Source organism: Vicugna pacos, chromosome 5 (assembly GCF_048564905.1).
Source record: "Vicugna pacos chromosome 5, VicPac4, whole genome shotgun sequence".
NCBI lineage: Eukaryota > Metazoa > Chordata > Mammalia > Artiodactyla > Camelidae > Vicugna > Vicugna pacos.
Genome location: NC_132991.1, coordinates 42,535,035 through 42,556,949, shown reverse-complemented (window position 1 = coordinate 42,556,949; position 21,915 = coordinate 42,535,035). Strand labels below are relative to the sequence as shown.

The window sequence follows — 21,915 nt, the reverse complement described above, 5'->3', positions numbered from 1 at the left end:
AAAATTGGTCATTTTTTCTTAGAAGCTCCTGGAAGTTTTCCTCATTAAATATTGGGCTGGGTTGCCCATAGAAGTTATGGAATTTCTGGAGAGATTTTAAATAGAAGAGATTCTCTGTAGCCTGGATGATTTGGGTATGTCCTGCCTGTAGGCAGAAAAATGGACAAAATGATTCCTGATGCTCTCTTTATTCTGTGACCCCTGGGTCCAGGAAGGCTCAACGCAGAGGCAGGCTCCTTCATAGTGTCTCTGGACCAACAGGTCTTAGGAAATCCCTATGACAGCACTGATTAATCTTGGAGGGGAGGTTGATAGCAGAACCAGAGGTAGGGAGCCCTTATGGAAGTACCCAAGGGCTTAAGGAAGTTATAGGAGTTTGAACTGATAACATTGATAGCACAACTAATGGGGTCAGCGAGTTCGACCTTAAGTGATAGATTGCCCCTTAGTCAGAAAGGCAAATACAAGCTGATTTCTCAATTTATTTAACAAATATTTATTGAACACTGGCCTATGTGCCAGCAATGTGCTAGGCAAGGGAATACAAAATAAGCAAAGCATCTTGGTTCCTGATTTCATGGAACTTAAAATTTGATAGGGAAGTCCAATATTAACTAACTTACTAATCATACACATATATAATTACAGACTATGATAAGCGCCCTGAAGTAAATCACAGGGTGCAGTGACAACGTATCAGATGGGAACCTGGTGGGGATGACAAGGTAGTGGTCAGAATTTGAAACTCTGTGGGCTTCCCTGAGGAAGGGGCTAAGATCTGTAGGATGAGGGAACGAGATGCACAGGTAAAATGGGGATGTTCTAGGCAGGAGCATGGGCAAAAGTCCTGAGATGGCAAAATGAGGATAAGTAGCCTAAAGTGAGGCTGATGAAGCATGCCAGGACAATGTTATTTACATTGTGCATTTTAATCTGAGCCAAAGTGCAGTGGGAACACACTGAAGAGTTTAAGAAAGTGGAGGTAGAGAGAAGAGTGGAATGATCAGATTTTAATTCTGAACAATTCTGACCACTGTGAGGAGAAATCATTGAAGGGACACATGGTAGATAGGCTATAGTTGAGATGAAAGATGATGGAAAGTTGGACAGATGACTGCCCTGGAGATGAAGAGAGGTCTCTGTAGGAGATAGAATTGACAGTAGTTGATGCTGGACCGGGAAAAAAGTAGATTGGGTGAGGGAGATAAAAATTCCAGATTTAAATATATTGTGGATGTTCAGATAGAGTGATTTCAGACACAGCTGGATTTTTAGATGAGATCAAAGGGAAAGTCTAGAAAGTTCTCCTGGTCCCACCAAACTAAGTGGGAAAGGACCTCCCAAGCTAGATGTGTTAGAAGACAACATCTCAATTCATCTTGACCATGGATTCCTGGAGAAGCTCCTCTAAGGCATCCTGAGAAGTGGCCTCAGGCTTTGGATTATATTAAGCTCTGTGAAGAAAGAGACCATATCCATTTTGTTCCTGACTGTATGTCAGTGCTCAGCAGAAAGCCCAGCACACATGTCCTTCAAAATACTATTGATAAAAATATGATATTCTCCCAAGAGCACAGAGGATATAGTAAGTGATGGCGAGATGGAGAGATGTCCAGGAACCCGTCTGTCAGACTCCTGGTGCAGTGACCTTCTCCATCCCTCTTTGCCTCCCAGGTCTTGTGCTTTTGTTGAGACTATGCCTTTATACTCCAGATACCCCCACCTTCTCATTTCGTTTAAAAAGCTCTAAACGTTGCTTGGGTGAATATATTTGGTTTTACTTTGAGGTGATACCATCTTTGGGAGCATTCATTTAAGTACAGGATTTTTGGGGGTTGGATGAATTAGGGAGTTACCAGTTGTAGCTATTTGGAGAAATGAGCCAAGAACTCAGGTTGAGGCAAAACAAAGGAAATAACTCCGTTAGGTAATAAGCCCAACAGCATGGCTGGAACGGTGGGAAGTTCAGCAAAGGAGGTTCCTGCAGATTCTGAAAGTCTGGGCAGCCGTGGAGGCCAGGAGGTTCAGGGAGCGGCAGGCCAGATGTTTTTACAGCCATGAAATGAAGCCAACATCTAGAAATTCAAGGGAAGATGGAGGAACCCCTGCAAACAATGTGAGTGAACTTCAGCTCCAAGGACAAGTCATCTAACCCATAGGTGGTGAACTGCAATTAGAAGAAATCAGAGGCCTACACGTGGCTGTCTCTCAGGCTAAGGCCGAGATGAAGATGAGTTCACAGGCAGGTAATGACTAAAGTTTAGAGAACTTTGCCTGAGAATTTTTCTGTCTGATTCTTGCTGTGATTTTCCTCATTTTTATGCAAAATGGATGAGTGTATCTTCCCTCCAAATAATGAAATATATGTTCAGGTGGACTGACAACACTGGAAATTTGATTTTCCAAATTCATCAGTATGTTGTAAATGTGAAAGAAGGAAATCACCTCATAGGCAGATGTTTCCAGAAAAGTAAATGAAAATGAATAGAATAGAATGGTTTCAAGCAGCAGATATTAAATGTTTTCTTCACAAGTTAAGTGTGTGTGTGTGTGTGTGTGTGTGTGTGTGTATGCACTAGATAATTTCTCCGGCTCTTTCACCCTATATTATTCTGCAAAAATGTTAAATTTTGACACTTTGGGCTTTTTCATGTAAATATTTAACCAGTCTCTGTGAGTCATCCCAGGTGCTGGGATCTGGGGAAGCATCCGTTTAGGGGAATATTTTTGGATGGAGTGTGGGCCCAGGGTCAATCCAGTTTAGAAGCATGCTATGAACAAGGGGCAGACCTGCTCTCACTGTAACTGTAGGTAAAAGACTCTATTAATTTAGCTCTGTATTTTCATGGGGCTTCCAACCATCTCAGGTGTGTATGTCTATGGTTGTATGACAGTCCCAGGTTGTATGACAGTCTATGTCTTGTTGTATTTACAATCACCAGAATAAACATACATGCTCTACATGTTTCATTTTTTGCAATGACTGGTTACTCTGTTGTAACTGTCCTTCCACAGACAGCTGTGTGGGCATCAGTGCTCACAGTGGCCTTGAAGAGGCCGTCCATCCTCCATCGCTCCCTCTAGAATAGGCAGGCTTATCTTGGATTCTCCCTACCTCCACGTTTATACCTGTTTCTTTTTTTTTTTTTCCCCCTAGTCCTCTTACTCCTTTTCCTCTTTTCCTTCCCTCCTACTTGCAGTCTTACCTAGTGTTTTTCTGCAGCCCCTGGGCTTATACCAGTCCCATAATGCCTCATCACCCTTCCTTTTCCTGCCCGCATTAAAGCTTACAGAGCTAATGAGTTCCAGTCCTTCAGAAAACTTATTCTCATCGAGATAACACATCTAATGAAACACCACTTATGAAAGTATTCTACTTATCTCTTAATATTTTGATAAGAAGGCAAAGGCAGTCAGTGGTGGAGATCATTTTGGATGGGAAAGCCTTTCCATTTCCCTCATAATCATACCAAGCAGGCAAAGCCTAAATATTGGACAGGTCCCATCCGTGCTCATCTTTTCCAAAAAAGCTTGAGAAGAGACCCTGGGACATCACCAGTGATGGTAGTATCCCTTTATTTACCTAAAGAAACATAATCTAAATGATAATCCAAATTGGATTAGGTAAAGAATGAGCTGGAGAAGGAGATGTGTCCTTGAAATCAGCCAATCTCACAGCCCGGGGCAGGCATTTGTGGTCAACTGTGTCACACTGCCTTGGGATTAGCCAGCTCTGCTTTCTGTTTCAACAATAAAAAGTCTTGCAGAACTGCTGGCATATGAGACAGAGGTATCCAGAAAGTTTTGGCGTCTTTTCCAACAGTATAATGGGTTTTAGGGAAGAGACTTGTGAGAGCATGGTCCATGCACTCTACCACCAGGGACAGGTCCATGTTCACAAAGGATGTAGTGCCTTTCAGTTTGTCTAGACCTGTAAAAAGAGACAAAAGCACATTTACTCTGTGGGAGAAGGGAACAGGGGTGTGTGAGGCTAGGTTGTGAGGGGGAGAATGCATGTACATGAATTTATTTTGTTATTTTTTTCCATCTTTATCACGCTGGCATTTTATGTGGGAATTTATTTTGAATTTGCGATTATAACTGGGTCCTATTGTAATAGGTTTCTATCTATTCCTCAGAAAAGGATCCAGCAGTGCTTTCTTTAGACAGCTGGCTCTCAAACTTGAATGAGCAGCAGAATCTCTTACAGGGCTTGTTAAAACCCAGATCCCACCTCCAGTTTCTGACTAAGTGCGAAGTGGGACCCAGGAATCTGTGTTTCTGCCAGGTGTCCAGGTGATGCTGATAGCACTGGTCCAGGGATCAAACTTTGAGAATCACTGCTTTTTTTTTTAATTGAAGTATAATCAGTTTACAAAATTGTGTTAGTCTCTGGTGTACAGCATAGTGATTCAGTTATACACACACATATACATACATATATTCTTTTCCATTATAGGTTACCACAAGATACAGAGTATAGTTCCCTGTGCTATAGAGTAGGACCTTGTTATTTATCTATTTTTTATTTATCTGTTTTATATATAGTAGAGTGTATCTGCAAATCCCAAACTCCCAATTTATCTCTCCCTCCTGCTTCCCCCTCTCCTTGTTACCTTAAGTTTGTTTTCTATGTCTGTGAGTCTGTGAGAAGCAGTACTTTAAAGCAATGAGGGAAAGATACTTCATAAGGTCTCCGAGGCTCGTGAATCCAGGAAGTTAATAGTTTGATTCAGGGTTTGTTTTAAGGGAGTAATGTGTTTATAGGAAATGTGCACACATGTGCATGTGTGTACGTGCCCATGTATGCCATGTACCCCTGTAATCCAGTGAATAAAGAGAGAATCATCCCCTAAACCCTTGACTCAGGAAGCTAAAGGCTTCCTGGTTCTCAGGCCAGTGGAGTGTTTGGGAAATGAGGTAAGACACCTTTAAAGAGGCAGGTACTTTATAGATTGGTGATGGCTTGGAACATTCCTCCAAGCTCTTAAAATGTGCCTTGAGTTGTGTCTTTTCAAGGGAAAATCTACTATGTTAAATCTTTCTTTCAACTTCAGGCCCCTGTGGCCACAAGTTGTTCAAAAGCTTAACTGAGGTTATCTCCTAAGTCTTTGTGGCTGTTTTAAACTCCTACTCCTCCAGCCTGGGAAATGGAGAAATGTAAGCTTGAATTTGTGGTTTACTTTGGAACTGGGAGTCTGGCTGATTTCGAAGTCCTGACTTGGAAAACTCTAATAAGAGTAACCAGTGCAAAATTGGGCTCCAAGCCTTTGGTAATTCTGAGATAGGACACCTGACCCAGGGGTCAAGTCAAAAATAATTTTTAGATGGAAGTTGATGATATATATTCATAGGCATTTAGAGAGTATCGATGGCAGTGTCAAACAGAGAAAGCTCTTTTAAATGAGAGATTTTGTTTCTGAACCTACTTAGAGCCTCCAAAGTCAGGAAGTAAATGAGAAACAGAGCATTTAATGGCAGTGATTATAACCAAATATGTAGTGACACGTCAGCACTGGGAGGTTTGTCAAACTAGATGTTCTGGTTGATATATACATATCTATGTGTGAGTGTGCGCGTGTGTGCATGTGTGGTGGGGTGGTTGGGGAAGTCTATCATTCTAAAAACCTCCCCCCAGGGGATCTGACTGGGCTCTTGGCTTCACCTTGAAAGCTCCTGGCCTTGAACCTTGCCATAGTTGGCTGTCTTACCAAGCCCACTGATGAAAAGGCAAGATCACAGCGGAGGTTAGAGTGACACAAAGTTAGGTGGGGCCCTGTTTGACTCAAAGCAGGGGGAATATCAGGTAAACCTTAACAAGGCCAGGAAGTCTGATGTGGAGGTGGAGCCCTGGTACAGGAAGTTCAAACAGTTCCTCAATGCCTTGTTCATGTGACAGTGTGGGGCCTGAGAACAGACGGCAAAGTCGGGTTTCTGGGCTCAAATGTAGCTCTTCACTTACTAGTTGCACAATGTTGGGCAAGTTACATCTCTGTGCCTCTATTTCTGTAAGACTGGGCATTTTAAGAGAAAGAGTCTAAGCGTAAAGCACTTAGAATGGTGACAAGTGCATAGTAAATGTTCACTATGTGTTAGTCATCATTTGCTAATCTTTATTATTATTCTTCTGTCCCTGACTCAGTCTGACTTATGTTACTTCTTCTTCCATCTCCACCCCCCCATGCATTCCTGCTCCAGAAAGTTTCCACCCAAATAGTTTCTTCTTGTCCTTTAGGCCTTATTCAAGCCTGATTGACCCATAAATGCTTCTTAGCCAGCAATCTTTTATCCTTTGCTAATTTCTTGGACAGTTAGAGATTGCACTATCTGGCACCCCTTCTGGGCTGTTGGGTTGTGTCAAGAAGCAAAGAATTAATTTTCTTACATGCTGTGTAGTCTTATTGTTCAGTTTCATCTGGTTACTTTTGTTGTCAACTAGATTATAAGCTAGTAAATGGTCAGAGTCTGAGTCTTTATATTTTGTAACCTCCATAAATCCTTGAACAATGTTTAATGAGTAGTGGGTGTTTACCAAAAAGAGGAGGTTTGTGTAGAAGTAATGACAATGGGCTCCAGTCCAGACCATGGTCAGGAGGAGCTGTATAAACTTGGGTGGGATGTTTCACCTTTCCAAGCTTCTGCTCACTACTATAATTCTTTTGAGGAATAAATGATGTAATTCTTAAGGCATTTAGTATAAAACTTGACACTTAGTAAATGCTCAGTAAATGTATATAAACCCTCAGAGGCCCAAGGGATGACAGTGGAATTAACAGAGATCTCTGATCCACATTTGAGATCTCTATTAGTATATTACTATAAGAATCTTATTTTTGGATTTATGTTTGAGTCTCTTTCAAGCTGCCTGAGACAATGAATCCCAGAGGACCCTGGGTCCACCCAGAAACTCACTTTTTTCAATGTAACCTTCTCCATATTGTTGTTTGACATCTGGAGACAGATGCTTCCAAATGGTGAGTTTTTTTTCAGTAATCTTTACTGGATCTGACAAATCTGTCTTGAACAATCCTGGTTCGATGCATGCAACGTGCACACCAAAAGCTTTCATGTCTCGCCTGTGAAAAGAACGCATCAAAAATGTTTAATGTTGGCTTATCTAGAGGATGTTCACTTATGACTCTTCATGGAATCACAGAATTGGGTGCATTGGAAAGAGCATCTTGTTTTACCCTCCCAGTTTGCAGATGAGAAAACTGAAGTTCAGGGTTGTGAAGTGAGGACTGGTTTAATGGCAGAATAGGACAGGGATCTGGGTGGACACACCCCAGTCCAGTGTTCTCCCTAAACTATACTGTCTCATTACGTTGACAAGCCTTTGGGTTAGGGGCAGGTTTTGTCTCAGCACTCAAAGTAACTGATGGCAAATCAACTAATGACTGACCTGGATGATCAAGTTTATCTCCCCTCTAGGAGTGTAAGGAGATTGCAGCACAAATGAGGGATGGTGAGGGACACTGTGTGACAATGCTTGACCTGACTAACCCACTCCCTATGCTGGTCAGCAAGGTCTTTCATCATGTGCCTCAGAAAACCAAGTCTGCTCATTTACTGGATGACAGGGTTTTAATAGAATATGGTGCCCTTTTCTCTAAAGCAAGCCAGTGTATTGCAAACCATTATATGAATAATCGTTCTCTGAATTTAATTTATGTTTCCACCAGGAATATTTAGGGAAGTATTACTGATTTTACAGGAGTCTTCAGCATAACATTTTTTAAAAACTTCTACCAGTGGAATTTACCACCACTATCCACATCATGCATTCATGCAAAAGGAAAAAAAGAATTGGGTAGATTAAGGTTCAAGTATCAGTTTTACCACTTCACAGCTGGGTGACCTTGGGCAAGTTACTTCATCTCTCTTAGTTCCAGTGGTATCATTTGTAAGTTGAGAATAATTTAAAGCACTAACTTGAGTGTCTGGTACATAATAAATGTTCAATAAATGTTAGCAGCTATTATTTCCTAATATGTCCACTTTTGCTTTACCTTAAGCTGTCATTGAAGCCTTCTACTGCGTACTTAGATGGAGCATAACCCCCTCCACTGAATGCAAGCCGACCCCCAACGCTGGACACGTTGATAACCCTCCCTTGAGCTTTTTTGACCAAGGGAAGCATATTTAACGTCACATTGATGAGCCCAAACAGGTTCACTTCAATAGGTTCCCTGTAGTCCTCTACCGTCAGCCAGTCGGTGGGTGCCAGCACGCCAGGAACACCTGCATTGTTGATCAGACCCCAGAGACCTAGAACAGAGAGGAGGGGAAGGAGGTGTGGTAGAAGGTGGCACTTATATGGGCATCCTGATGGAAATACAGCCCCTGCCTCACCAATGATGCCATTTCTTCCTTCTAGTCACACTCCTTCCTGCTTTGACATACTTTACAGTTTGGGGAAGTGACAGTGCAGAGGGTGGGAGGCTAACTTAAAATAGCTGAAGTTGTTACTGGAGCCAATCTCACAGTCACTCTGCTTCTGTTTCTGAATGTCAAATACTTCTACTGTCTGAGCAAGACTTTTTGTTTTTTAATCTCAGATGTGAGTCCGTTGGTCTGTTTTTCCTACCATGCTTGATGGCAAAGCCAGAGAATATTTATAAACTCTTCTCTATAAACAAAGAGCAACATCAATCGACTTCACATTTATTTTTGATAGAAAATCAAATCATTCACTCAGGCTTATTTCATGATGGGAAACATTTAATATTGTTAAAGATATTTGGAATTCAAGCATTAAAAAATATCTGGAGCCTTATCAAACCATTGTTTTTGAGGTCCAGAATCTCAACTATATGATGAAGAGGTGATAAAGAAAAAAATCACATACATTTGTTTTTTTCCTTTGGGGACCCAAATATCTTCATCCATGAGAATGTTTCAAACTTTATTCAAGCCAATAAAGGTCTTCTAGTTCAGAATGCTGTCATCTTAGCAGAATCTAATGCAGAATGAGGTCCAGTGACTCACTACTCTACCATGATTATCTAAGACACCTTTGCTCAGATTCTCAGACCATTCTCTACCTTTCCCAGTGAAAATATGTGAGCTCTTGAACTGTTTTATAGTGAGAAGTGGGTCCCAGGTACCCAAGTGGCAACTTGGGAATGGCCCACATGATCTCCTGTAGCTTTTAGCCTCTAGTTCCTTTAATGTGTTGGTAGCTAGAGTAGCACTTCATGGGAAAAGACCAGGAAAAGTCAATACCTCCATCTTGGTTCTAAATTCACCAACTGGGACTTAAGACGGAGGATAACCTGAGCTATGTCTCTCGTGCATGTAGAGAGCTTGCAACTTAGAATGACTCAGGGGCTACCTGAAGAGTTCTTCTATCTTCTCCAGTACACAGTTGGTATTTAGGAGACATTTTCTTGAAAGACTATTTAAAATTAGAACACATTTTGTTTAGCTTTGGTAATTTTTCAGCACTCCCTCTATTCTTCTCACCCCTACATCGCTTACCTTTCTCCCCAACTTGGTTTTTCACCCACTGGGTAGTCCTTTTGACATTCTCTGGGTCAGTTACGTCCAGAAGCACAGTTTGAAGCCTTTCTGAGGTTTCTGCCTTTAACATCATTGATCCTGATTCAGTCAGACAGGCAGCAATTACATGAAATCCTTTTTTATCAAAAGTTCTGGCTGCCAAGTTTCCAAAGCCAGTGTCACACCCAGTGATGAAAATGTATTTATCAGTGATGTCTGCAATCTTTAGTTGTCCTTTATAATTCCATAGCAAAGCACAAAGGATCAGGAGGGCTAACACCCAAAGCAGCATTTTTTCCCTGTGTATGGCAGGGACTCTTCTTTCTTGAACAATAAAAGACAATGGGGACCTGAGTGTTCAAAATTAGAAAGAAAATTCAAATTAGAACCATCAAGGCATTATAACCCAGGATTGATGAACTTAAGATATTTTTATTTATTTATTTATTGAAGTATAGTTGATTTACAATATTGGGTTAGTTTCTAGTATGCAGCATAGTGATTCAATTATACATATATATATTCTTTTTCATTATAGGTTATTACAAGATATTGAATATAGTTCCCTGTGCTATAGAGTAGGCCCTTTTTTTAAAAATCTATTTTATATATAGTTGTTTGTATCTGCTAACCCCAAACTCCCAATTTATCCCTCCTTACCCCCTTTCCCCTAGTAACCAGTAAATTTGTTTTCTGTATAAGTCTGTCTCTATTTTGTAAATAAGTTTGTGTCCTTTTTTTAATTCTGAAATTAGTGATATTATATGGTGTTTTTCTTTCTCTTTCTGGCTTACTTCACTTAGAATGATGATCTCCAGGTTCATCCATGTTTCAGCAAACGGCATTATTGTATTCTTCTTTTATGGCTGAGTAGTACTTCATTGTATGTATATACACATATGCATTCCCAACAACAGTGTAGGAGGATTCCTTTTTCTCCACACCCTCTCCAGCATTTATCATTTGTGGACTTTTTAATGATGGCCATTCTGACTGGTGTGAGGTGTTATCTCATTGTAGTTTTGATTTGCATTTCTCTGATAGTGATGTTGAACATCTTTGCATGTGCCTATTGGCCACCTGCTGCCTTCTTTGGAAAAATATCTATTTAAAGAAGGTCTTCTGCCCAGTTTTTGATTGGATTGTGTATTTTTTTTGTTACTGAGTTGTATTCGCTGTTTGTATATTCTGGAAACTAAACCCTTGTCAGTTGCATCATTTGTAAATATTTTCTCCCATGCCATAGGTTGTCTTTTCATTTTGTTTGTAGTTTTATTTGCTGTACAAAAACTTATAAGTTTAATTAGATACCATTTGTTAATTTTTACTTTTATTTCTATTGCATGGATAGACTGCCCTAAGAGACCATTGCTACAATTTATTCAGAGAATGTTTTGCCTGTTTTCTTCCAGGAGATTTATGGTGTTCTGTCTTATATTTAAATCTTTAAGACATTTTGAGTTTATTTTTGTGTATAGTGTGAATGTGAGGGAGTAGTTTAACTTCATTGATTCACATGCGGTTGTCCAGTATTCCCAGCACCACTTGCCAAAGAAACTGTCTTTTCTCCATTGTATGTTCTTGCCTCCTTTGCAGAAGGTTAATTGACCGTAGGTGTGTGGGTTTGTTTCTGGGCTCCCTGTTCTGCTCCATTGATCCATATGTCTGTTTTTCTGCCAATACCATACTGTTTTGATTACTGTAGCTCTGTAGTATTATCTGACGTGTAGGAGGGTCATACCTCTAAGCTTCGTTCTTTTTTCTCTATTGCTGTGGCAATTCTGTGTCTTTTATGATTCTATATAAATTTTAGGATTATTTACTCTATGAACTAAAGATATTTTAATGCATTTGACTGGATAAATAGTTAAGAATACATTTACTCTTATTTGGTTGGGAAGATGGCCATTTAAGTGCTAAATCACTCCTCTAAAGCAATGCAAAAACTAACCAAGTAATAGAGAAAGTAAGTGGAAGAAAGAGAGGAGCCACAGCAAAGCTGACATTGGTCACTGGGTTGACAGGACATTAATCTCATGTGAATGCATCTATCTGAAAGATAGACTACCTTGGTAAAATCTTCTCTGTTGCTACTTCATGAAATTTAAGAGTAGAATAAATAAAATCTTTTAGAAAATGCCATTCAGTTTTAATTGATTTATCAGATTTTAAAATTATTTTCAGACTGAGGGTAAAAAGGAGACTATTTTGCAGTTGCCACTATGAAAATATTTTCAAGTTGGTTTCCATTTTCTTATTTGAGCGTGCTAATGTCATCCTTCAACCCAACTCTGAGACTGTTACAGCTCAATGCAGAGCGTGTTAGAGTTCAGGGCCACTAATGAGTTCACCAAGAAAGGATGAGAAGAATGGGAGAGATTGAGAGAGAGAGGGATGGTCAAAGACACAGAATCCCAAGCCAGAATAAGGACCCTCAGATTCTGTCTTCTCTGGACACCAGCTTTCTGTGAGAAAGACAATCACATGTACAGAGAAACAAAGTAAAGCAAATTCATGCTTTAAATTGGTGAGGCTTTGACCATAATTGCAGCAGAAGGACCTGGAAATTAATTTAGCCAGTGCTGGAGGCATTCTTGGCCCAAAATCAAACAGACAGAGGGCTGCCTTTCCACTGTCTTCAGAGTCTGCACATGCATTTCCCCTCAGTGTATACCACCTTTTTTAAAATTTTATTTTAAAGAAATGTTATTATTTCATGTATGCTTACTGCACCAATTTAGAAATACCACAATTATTTTTGGATTGAAAATAAATGTTAAAGAAAGAATACTGTATTAATTCTACAGTCTTTACCATTTACATATACATGCCAATTGAAAGTTCTATTAATTATTCTACAGAATTTGCCTGCAAAATAACAGTCATGGATAAATCAGACAATTATATGATTGAAAACAAGCATACTATTAATTTGAAAGTGTAATATTAAAAGTACCACAGGAAAAGACTTTAGACTATTTTGGAATATAAAATTCCATATATAATAAAATGTTATTCACAAAGACAGCCTACACTGTCACTTTCTTTGTGGGTACCCATGGTGGGGGAAGAGCAAGCCATCCAGTGAGAGAAAGTGAACAAGAACTGGAAGGCATTTGCCTTCCTGCCTCATGTCCGAGCATCACATCAGCTCAGGCCTCGTAGCTCACAGCCAGAGGGCAACCTGAGGGAAGGAGACCAGCAGGTCCCATCCCACGTGGGAGCAGCCCAGGCCTATATAGGCTCTCTCTGCCTTGGAAGGAAGAGGAGCCACAGAGAAAATCACATGAGAGAAAGACCTATCTCCTTCCCTCATGGCTTAGAAAGTTTTCTCACTTTGTTCTTATATCCACATAGTGTCTTCTCCCTTGACCTGGATTCACCCTTAGAATCAAAATGGGCCTTGAGTGCCTCATAGAGACAATGGGTGGGCCCTGTGTGAATGTTCATACCTCACGAATGCTTTTGAAATCATGGCTGTTCATGGACACTGTTCAAAAAGCATTTGCAAGGCCGAGCAATTTTATAAACTTTATGTGGATTTTCTTTTTTTACAATTATTTCCTGGGTTTACCTTTGCACCATTAAAAAAATCTTCATTTTTTTTTCTGCTTATAAAAGTAACTTATGCTTGTAATAAAAAAAAAAGTTTAGCAAATCCAGAAAAAAATTAAAGAAGGAAGTAATGTTTATCACATTTCACTCAGTATTTTGGTACATTTTCTTCCAGGTTTTTTCCTGCATATAAATATTGTTTTCTATATATATAATATATATAAGTATTTCTTTGAGAAAGACAAACATACACACAGATAGAATGATACACACACATACTCATGCACGTGCATACACACAATTTTATTTCTATTGCTTTATAAGGAACAGATTACTTTAGTTAAAAAGTAACTTAATCTAATATATCTTCACTTCTCCAGGAAGTTTGGGCTCTGCTTTCATCCTTTTTTCCTGCCAAAAGATCTATAGCTAAAAAGAGAAAGGGTAAAAGAACTATCAATTGATAAAAATAAGTCAGAGGTAAATATTAAAATATGTTAGGTTTGGGCAAACTAGTTCATCCTCATGGTATAGCTATGACTACTTCTAAAGCAGTCAAGTTTTCAGAGTATTATGACTCAGTAATGTGCTATAGTTTCCCCAAATCTTTCCTGTGGAGGAATTATTGATTTGTTGCAAATTATTGTCCATGTAGCAAGATTTTCCCTTCTCAAATATATAAATACATTAAAAATGTATACTTTTGAAGGGTGAGGTGGGATAACTAGCTAGCAAAATTTCATATTTAGACATTTTAAGGAAATTTTGTATTTATATATTCCATTAGTATAGTATTTTGCTCAAGTCTTGGCTTTGATAAATAATTATTGGATAACTAAATGTTGACTATATTCCCTGAGTGGATTCTGTAGCCTCTATTACAATCCAAACCCCCATGGGAATTGTGTAAAGACAGCAAATACTCATGAGGTTTAATGTGCCCTGGAACAGAGAGTAGAAACGCTGTGTTGTCGCCAATGGCAAGCATTAGGGGAGAAATAGCAAAACAGTGGCTTATATTTGTGAAACATTCTGCTCTGCACTTTTACATATAGGTCTCATGAGATCCTCTTAACAGGCTTTTCAGTTAGAGAGGGCATATCACTTGCCTCATTTTAGAAGAGAATTAATATGCCAACTAATAAATGTAAAAGGAATGGTAGAATTAGAAAATCATCATTTGGAAACTGACATAGTAACAATTGTTTCAGGCAATTCTAAAACTAGTAGGTAAAATTCTGATGAGAAACAATAACAATAGAATCTCAAAGAATTTCTGCATAAAATACATACGAATTAAAAAGAGGGCAATAATAATTTCACAGTAGAGAAATTGGACAGACACCACTACTAGGTGATAAAAATTAGCACTCCTGGTTAGGGGACAAACCAACATTCCTGTGCCTCCTGGTACGGCCCACTGAGAAGGACACAGCAGCACTTCTGTGCACGACTGACAGCAGATCATGCATAGAACATATCTTCCACCTCTACACGATATGTGGCCTGTACTCTTCAAAGACACAAAAGGCATGAATAAAGGAAAAGAAAGACTGAGGATTGTTCCACACTGATGGAGACTCAAGAGCTGTGACAACCCACTGCAACTTGTGATTCTGCACCATAAAATCATTTTTTTCTTTTGTCAAAAAGAACATTTAGGTCAGCTGGAGAAATCTGAGTAAGCTCTGTAGATCTGATAAATAATATTGCATGAATATTAATTTCTCAATTTTGATAATTTACTATGATCATGTAGAAAATGTCCTGCTTTGAAGGAAGTACACACTGAAGTATTTAAAAATTAAGTAGTACCATGTCTTCAACTTAATCTCAAACAGTTCAGAAAATAGTAAGGATATGTATATTAATTAATTAATTAATTAAAGCCACAAACGTGTGTATCTAAAGAGAGAATGAGAATGTAAATGTAGTAAATTGTTAAATTTGGACTGATAGGCATAGAGAACAAACTAGTGGTTACTAGGGGAAGAGGGGAGGGGCAATATGGGTAAGAGAAAAAAAGGGTTATTACAGGATTATATGAAATCATGTGTGTGAACTTTTGGAAGCTGTGAAGCACTATAGAATTTAAAACAAAAACAACTCCCCCTCAGTGTTAATATTTGGGGATTCTGGGTTGTACAACTCAACTTTTCTGTAAGTTTGAAATTAATTCAAGATAAAAAGTTAGAAACTTGGCAAGGGAAAATAATTTTTTTTTTTTTTTGGTGAAAAGTCTTCATTTGACTGCTTTGAGTTCCATGCACAAAATAGGTAAGAATTATTTCTTACCTGGGACTTCAAAATCTAGTGACCTTGGACACCAAATTTTCTGCCTTCTACTCTTTGGGAAGTTCACCTTCATAATCACTGGAGAAAAACAAAAACTCAAACCAAAGCAGTTGAACTCCCACTTCCCTCATTCTCTCCATCTGTCCTCTCAACCTCCTTCTTCCCTAGCCAAACCAGTTTCTCCCTAGTGACAAGCAGGGAGGAGGCTTCAATGATTAAAGATGGGCTCACATTAAAATGTGTTATCCTCGTTCGTTACCCCTCTGGGCTGAGGGTCATTTCAGATGCTGGTATCCAGCCTGCAGCCTGAGTCCAGGGGACTGCCTACCTTGACCTAGAGTTTTGCAAAGCCTGTTCCTACCCCAGAGATGATGGTCCAAAAATACTTTCTTCTTCAATCCCTAAGGTTCACGTTCCTCTAGGTCATTGGACCGAGTGAGCCACAAACCAACACATACCTTTGATCTCTAATAGTATTTTAGCCAAGATGCCACCTCTGGGTAACAGCTCTCGGTCAGAGTCATTGGGAACATGACCTGTACACAGAAGCTGATAGATGGCCAATTGGTTCATTGACCGCCCAAAAGTAAATGAGTAATAGCAACTAATAGGGTTGCCTTAATCGTGCTCTGCCAACTGTGGTCACCTCCCTCTGGTTCCCGGGTCCCAGCAGTTCAGAGGCTCAGGGCACTGACTTTAGTTGCTGGAATTGTTTGCTTCTGTGCTGTGTCTTCCAGTTTATCTCACAACAAACTGCTTAGTAGGGGTACAAATCTCTTGGCTCGAGGCAAGAATCGCCTAGGTCTGCAATAGTTCTTCTAGCACCAGGGGCTGTGAGGCTCTTGGCTCAAGGTCAAGAACGGAGGAAGGGGAAGCAGATCTGTGGCCCCTACACCACAGTGCATGAGGGCGAGTGCAATTCTAAATATACATCCTCCCAACTGGTCATGGAGATTTTTCTTACACCAAGATAAACACTAGCCACTTTGCGCGCGCGCACACACACACACACACACACACACACACACACACACACACACACAATTAGAGCAGGGGTTAAGAGCCCAGGCCTCAGAATCAGGCAGGTTGAGTCTCAGTCTCAGTTCCTCTACCATCAGAAGGCGTTTGGAAAATTACTTATATTTTCTTAGCCTCTGTTCTTCTATCTGGAAAATAGAGATAATGACTTCTACCTTGAATAGTACCTGGTGAAATAGGTGACTAAAGGCGTGCTGTACAGGAGGAACCTTAGCTTTATGGAAGGGTCAGTTGCTTTCACTTTGTGAGGTGCTGCTCTCTGTATTGTTCCTATCTTAGCATGGATCTCTCAACCTCAATACTTTTGCAATTTTGGGTCAGATAATTATTTATTGTGGGCTCTGTCCTGTGTGTTGTGGGATGTTCAGCAGCACCCCTGGCTTCTCCCACCTAGATGCCAGTCCTCTCCCCACCCCCCCTGTTTGTGACAGCCAGACATTGCCAGATGTCCCCTGGGGGACAAAATCACTACCTATTGAGAACCACTGGTCTAGAATCTCCTTGTCTGGGAGTCCAGAACTTTCCAGCATCCAAAACTACTTCTCTGCATGCACCCCAGTGTTCATAGCAGTGCTATATACAATAGCCAAGACATGGAAGCAAGCTAAGTGTCTATCAACAGATGACTGGATAAAGAAAATGTAGTATCTATATACAATGAAATACTACTCAGCCATAAAAAGAAATGAAATAATGTCATTTGCAGCAACTTGGATGGGCCTAGAAATTATACTAAGTGAAGTCAGTCAGAGAAAGACAAATATGTGACACCATTTATATGTAGATATGAACTTACTTACAGAACAGAAAGAGACTCACAGACACAGAAAGCAAACTTATGGTTACCAGGTGGGGAAGAGAGTGGAAATGGATAAATGGGGAATTTGGGATTAGCAGATACAAACTACTATGTACAGAATAAACAAGTTCCTACTGTATAGCACAGGAAACCATATTCAATAGTTTTATAGCTTGTAGTAACGTGTAATGAAAAAGAATGTGTATATACTTATATATAGCTGAATCACTATGCTGTACACCATAAACTGACACAACATTGTAAATCAACTATGCTTCAATTAAAAAAAAAATAGGAAAGCAAAACGACCTCTGTGGAAACTTAGTCATCGGTTCCTCACTAGTGCAACATTGATGTGAGCTTATTTTTTATGGCCTTACCAGAAAAGTTTTGTTACTTATAAGCATTACTTCTATCCTGCTGCTGTAAGCATTAATTTTGATGATTTTTTTAAATTGCCTTTTTGTCATCAGGAGGCTAGGAGGCAGTGAACAAAGCCAAATTTATGATGATGTCTTTTGTGAATTTAGAAATTACCAAAGTACAAGGTCCTGAGTTCAATCCCCAGTACCTCCATTAAAACAAACAAGTAAATAAATAAACCTAATTACCTCCCCCCTAAACAAAAATAAACTAGATAAATAAAATGTTTAGAAATTACCAAAGTAGCACAGCGTTTATGAGGCCTAAATTCTCGCTGATCCTTTTGAGTTTGGACCCCTCTAGATTCTTTGGGAGTGCCCTTTGGATGGGTGTCCAGTTGACTCTAGAGTTCAGAGTCTGCTCCTGGGAACCCATGGTCCTTGGGATTCCCCGTTGACCAGGTCAGGTAGGAATGATAGTAACTGCTATGATCTATTGAATATGTACCACAATCTAGGCCTTCTGCTAGGATCTATAAATATGTATCTCGTTCAAACCTTACAGTTGAATTATGTCCATTTAATTGATGAAAAAGCATATTCAGAAATGTGTGTTAATTGGCTCCAGATAGGATTGTGCTGTTTGGGGGACTGATACCCGGCCACTCAGTTCCACTGTCCATTCTTTAATCCTCTGCTACTGCCGCCTGGATTCCCACCCGACTCTGGGAGTCTGGACTATGCGTTCACTTTACACCACCTATGCCTTAGTGCTACTTGGTGTTAAGTAAATAAATGTAAAAGGAAAGAAGAAAGAGAGGAAGAGAAGGAAGTTTCCACTTGAACGCCAGGGTTCTCGTGGTAACTGGATTAGTCTTTGAGTCTTTGAGCCTTTGAGTCTTTGAGCCTGAATCATCAGGGCAAAAGAATAATAATTTTTAAAACAACAGCAATAATATTAATAATAATAAAGTCACATTTCCAACTTGGATAACTTTAAAATTTTTTGAAGTGTTCAAATAAAATTTATCTCATTAAATTGTCAAAATATTTCTGTAAGCTAAGTAGGGCAGGTGTCATACATAAGGTCATTTGCCAGAGAGTGGCTAAAACTAAAATTCCCATCTCTGGACTCCTAAACTGTGTAGAAAGAGAAAGCAGAACTAGAAAGAGATGAACATGTTATCAGTCAACAGAAGAAAGAAAAATATGTTATCAAACTTCTCTACCATCATGTCATTAAGACTCAAAAGGAACCAAAAAGGAGAACTAATTTTCTCTCACATTTGCACACAGAAAGTCTAAGAGTAACTGCTTGTCTGCAGCTATGGGAAGATACTGCAGCTCCATTGCTGTCCCTGCCCACTTCTGCTTCTTTTAATTTTCTCTTCTTGGGTTTCTTTTCCTAGCAAAACAATCTAAAATAAGATCCTTTGATTTCACTTCTCTTATGCATCTTCATCTGCTCTTTAAAAATAACTGACACAGTTGAAAAAAAAACAAAATGGAAAATAAAGTCTCAATGTTTTGATGTCATCTTGAGGTATTTTTTAAAATAAGAAATGTAGAGTTCTTTCTAGATAGTTCCTCCATACGACTTGCTTTTATTTCCAAATCACTTCACAAAGGGCTTTGTTTGGAAAAACAATACAAAGACTAGTCAGTCACACTGATTGTTAAAGATCTGGAGAATCTTTTTTTTTCTTTCAGTTTGTTGCAGTCGTGATCTGAGTTGAATCAAGAACTAAGTTTTTACCAAAATACATCAAATAGAGAACACTTAGCAATAGCTTTCTAAAATATTTTCTTTTTGAGATTGTCTTGCATAAGCTTTCTTAATATTGGCTGCTGTGTGGCTGGACACGTATGTCTCTTGCACATTTAAATGCTGTAAACCTGGTTAATGTACGCCAAGTTCCTGTGTTTTGTATAGTGGGACACTGATGTGTGGGGAGGGGTGTGCCTCCTTTGTGGACTCATTCAGACAGTCTCTTAGCAGAGATGGGCCTGCTCTTTCATAGGGAAGACCTGATGAATTCATGCTTTACATTTTTAGTTCTAAGGATAAAAGCATCTGATTTTCTTTTGCCTTCTTTCAAAACTTTTAAATGATAATTCATCAAAACATCCATAAAAACAAGTAAATTAAATAATATTCCCAATCCCCACTAGATTTCTTTCTTTTTCCAATATGCTTCCTGACAGTATTGACAAGTTAAGAATTATTGTTAAAGCCATGGTGACTTTATTTATGTCATTGGATAAAAATTGCTAACTGGAAGAGATTATAGATTGTGTATTATTCTAACTTACAGTTATAAGGCTTCAAAGAAAACTTAGAATATAGAGAGAATGCTATGTAGAGATGCAGAAAGTGCGTTCAGATCTTTAGTGTATTTCTTTTAGTCTCAGCTATCTTTGAACAGAAGCAGGTTTTAAAGACAGTACCTTAAGAAAGTAACATTTGTTGTAAGACCATTTTCTCCATTTGATAGGTGTGAGATAATTTTTTTCCTTGCATTTAAATATTGAACTTGGTTCTAAAAACTGGCACATTTTTCAAATCTCTGAAGTACAACAAAGATGATACAACATTTAATTTTCATTTTATGCAGCATCTAGCCAAGAATATTGTTAGGGCACTAATACATGCCAAGGGATATCAAGAGAAATTAAGCACAACCCTGACCCTGGGGACGTGTAGCAGGATGTTTCAAAACTATTCGTGCAACCCTAAATTGGATATTAATTTAAAAATGTGTTTTCAGAGATGAAAACACACTACCATTTGAATCATAAAGACTTTAACAAGGGCTGCCCTTGAAGCCACTACACTGACTTTCTCCCTTTCTCATTGTATGTTGGGAGTTTCAGGTGAAATCCTACCTAGCCACTGGATCCTACAAAGGAGACTACACATTTGAAGCAGGTTTATTGTTGTCATCCCCGTGTCCAGGAATCAAATGTGCGCTGAGGAATTTCCCTGTTTCCTTCTGAAGCAGAAAGCTCCTTTCTCACTCAGTTTGGTGTGCATGCATACATTTGACTAAACTGACATCTGATATCATGGGTACAATAAGTAGACAAACAGACCTACAGTTGGTAGCAAATCTCCTGTTCCAATTTGACACTTTACTAAGATTCCCAGTCTTCTTGGAGCCCTTCCCTGCTCCAATTTCCAGTTAATTGTAAGATTCACAGATAGTGTAGAATAGGTACAGAGAGATGAAGTAGATGTAAATTTAATTGTAACTCAAAGGTGCTGAAGAACATTCAGAGAGAAACTTGAGGAAGTTCAAGGCAAGGTCTCAGGTGACAGTGGGATCATTTCTCTGGTGAGATGAACTCAGTGCCCATCACAACCTTCAAACATACCGCTTTTTCAATAGCAACAGTTGACCACAGCATGGAAGACAACTTGATTAATTCTGTAAGCATGAGGAAAATCAAGACAGTTTGAAGATGACATGAGAAATGAAGGAATAAATGACAAAACTCCATCATCAGTTACCTTGTTTAAGATGAATTGGGACACAAGCTGTTGTGAACTTCCTGGGCTGACTGTGATCTGATGATCTGCCCGATCTGCGATCTGCCCGCTGAGCTGAAGGAAGGAAGTGTTGTGTCACCTTGACCTCGCAGAGCCTCTTAAGGTGGAGGTGCCTGGGTTTCTGTCAGCCTCGAAGTTCCTGCATATGTGAGGAGTCCTCAGGTTCCCTCCTTGCCCTGTGAGTCACCCTCATGGTAATGTCAGGGTGATGACTAAATCTGTTTTCTATGAATAATGGAAGCCAGGAAGCTGCGGGTCATGTGTTTCCTTTGGAACCTTTAGTAAATAAAATGTAGTGACTTTCAGAGGAGACCTAAAAATGATCAGTAACACTTTAACTGTTAAGTGATGGAACAATTTAACATGAAAGCATTTTGTAAACTGCCAGGTGCATGGTTTTCATGATTTAATTTTGAATTGATTATTGTTCGTGATCTCTAGTTTTTTTCTTCCTGTTAACATGCCTTTGCTGATTTAGTACTCTTTCCTCATAAAAGAGTAGGTAGAGGAAATCAGTCTCTAATGATTCTTTTTACTGTTTTTTCTGAACACTGATGAGCAAGGAGATCAAAACAATTTAATGAAATGGGAGGGTGGGCTTTTTGTCTTAATTTGTTTTAAGGTATGTCAAGGAGATATTACTGAAGTGGTATCTAGAACTGAGACCACTGAGAATACAAAAGGATGCCCCCAGCGGGAAGGGAAATAGCTTAGCAGCAGAGCGCACATGCACGATGTCCTGTGTTCAATTCGCAGCACCTCCAATAAACAAAATGAACAAAAAGGATGCCCCTCCCTTCAGAGAGCTGATCTGT

The 21,915-nt window shown here is 39.3% G+C and overlaps 2 protein-coding genes across 2 annotated transcripts in view; one reads left to right on the top strand and one right to left on the bottom strand.

Annotated features, from left to right (window-relative positions):
- The window catches only part of ABCB11 (ATP binding cassette subfamily B member 11), a 139,810-nt gene that overhangs the window by 24,632 nt on the left and 93,263 nt on the right, over nucleotides 1–21,915 (top strand). The window lies entirely within an intron of this gene.
- DHRS9 (dehydrogenase/reductase 9) lies at nucleotides 552–21,256 on the bottom strand. The gene is made up of 5 exons (XM_006201109.4): nucleotides 21,062–21,256; nucleotides 9,481–9,851; nucleotides 8,010–8,268; nucleotides 6,913–7,076; nucleotides 552–3,931 (listed from the first exon to the last, which is right to left on the bottom strand). Exons 2-5 carry the CDS (start codon nucleotides 9,791–9,793, stop codon nucleotides 3,708–3,710), a joined length of 960 nt encoding a protein of 319 aa, XP_006201171.1. The 5' UTR covers nucleotides 9,794–9,851; nucleotides 21,062–21,256; the 3' UTR covers nucleotides 552–3,707.

Bases quoted from the DNA above. Each gene is read 5' to 3' on its own strand.
- DHRS9 (XM_006201109.4), bottom strand. From the start codon at position 9,793: ATGCTGCTTTGGGTGTTAGCCCTCCTGATCCTTTGTGCTTTGCTATGG. The intron at 8,269-9,480 runs GTAAGCGATGTA...TCTCTGTTCTAG, and splicing joins AAACCAAGTTGGGGAGAAAG to GTCTCTGGGGTCTGATCAAC. The intron at 3,932-6,912 runs GTGAGTTTCTGG...CTCTTTTTACAG, and splicing joins AGAAGGTTACATTGAAAAAA to GTCTAGACAAACTGAAAGGC.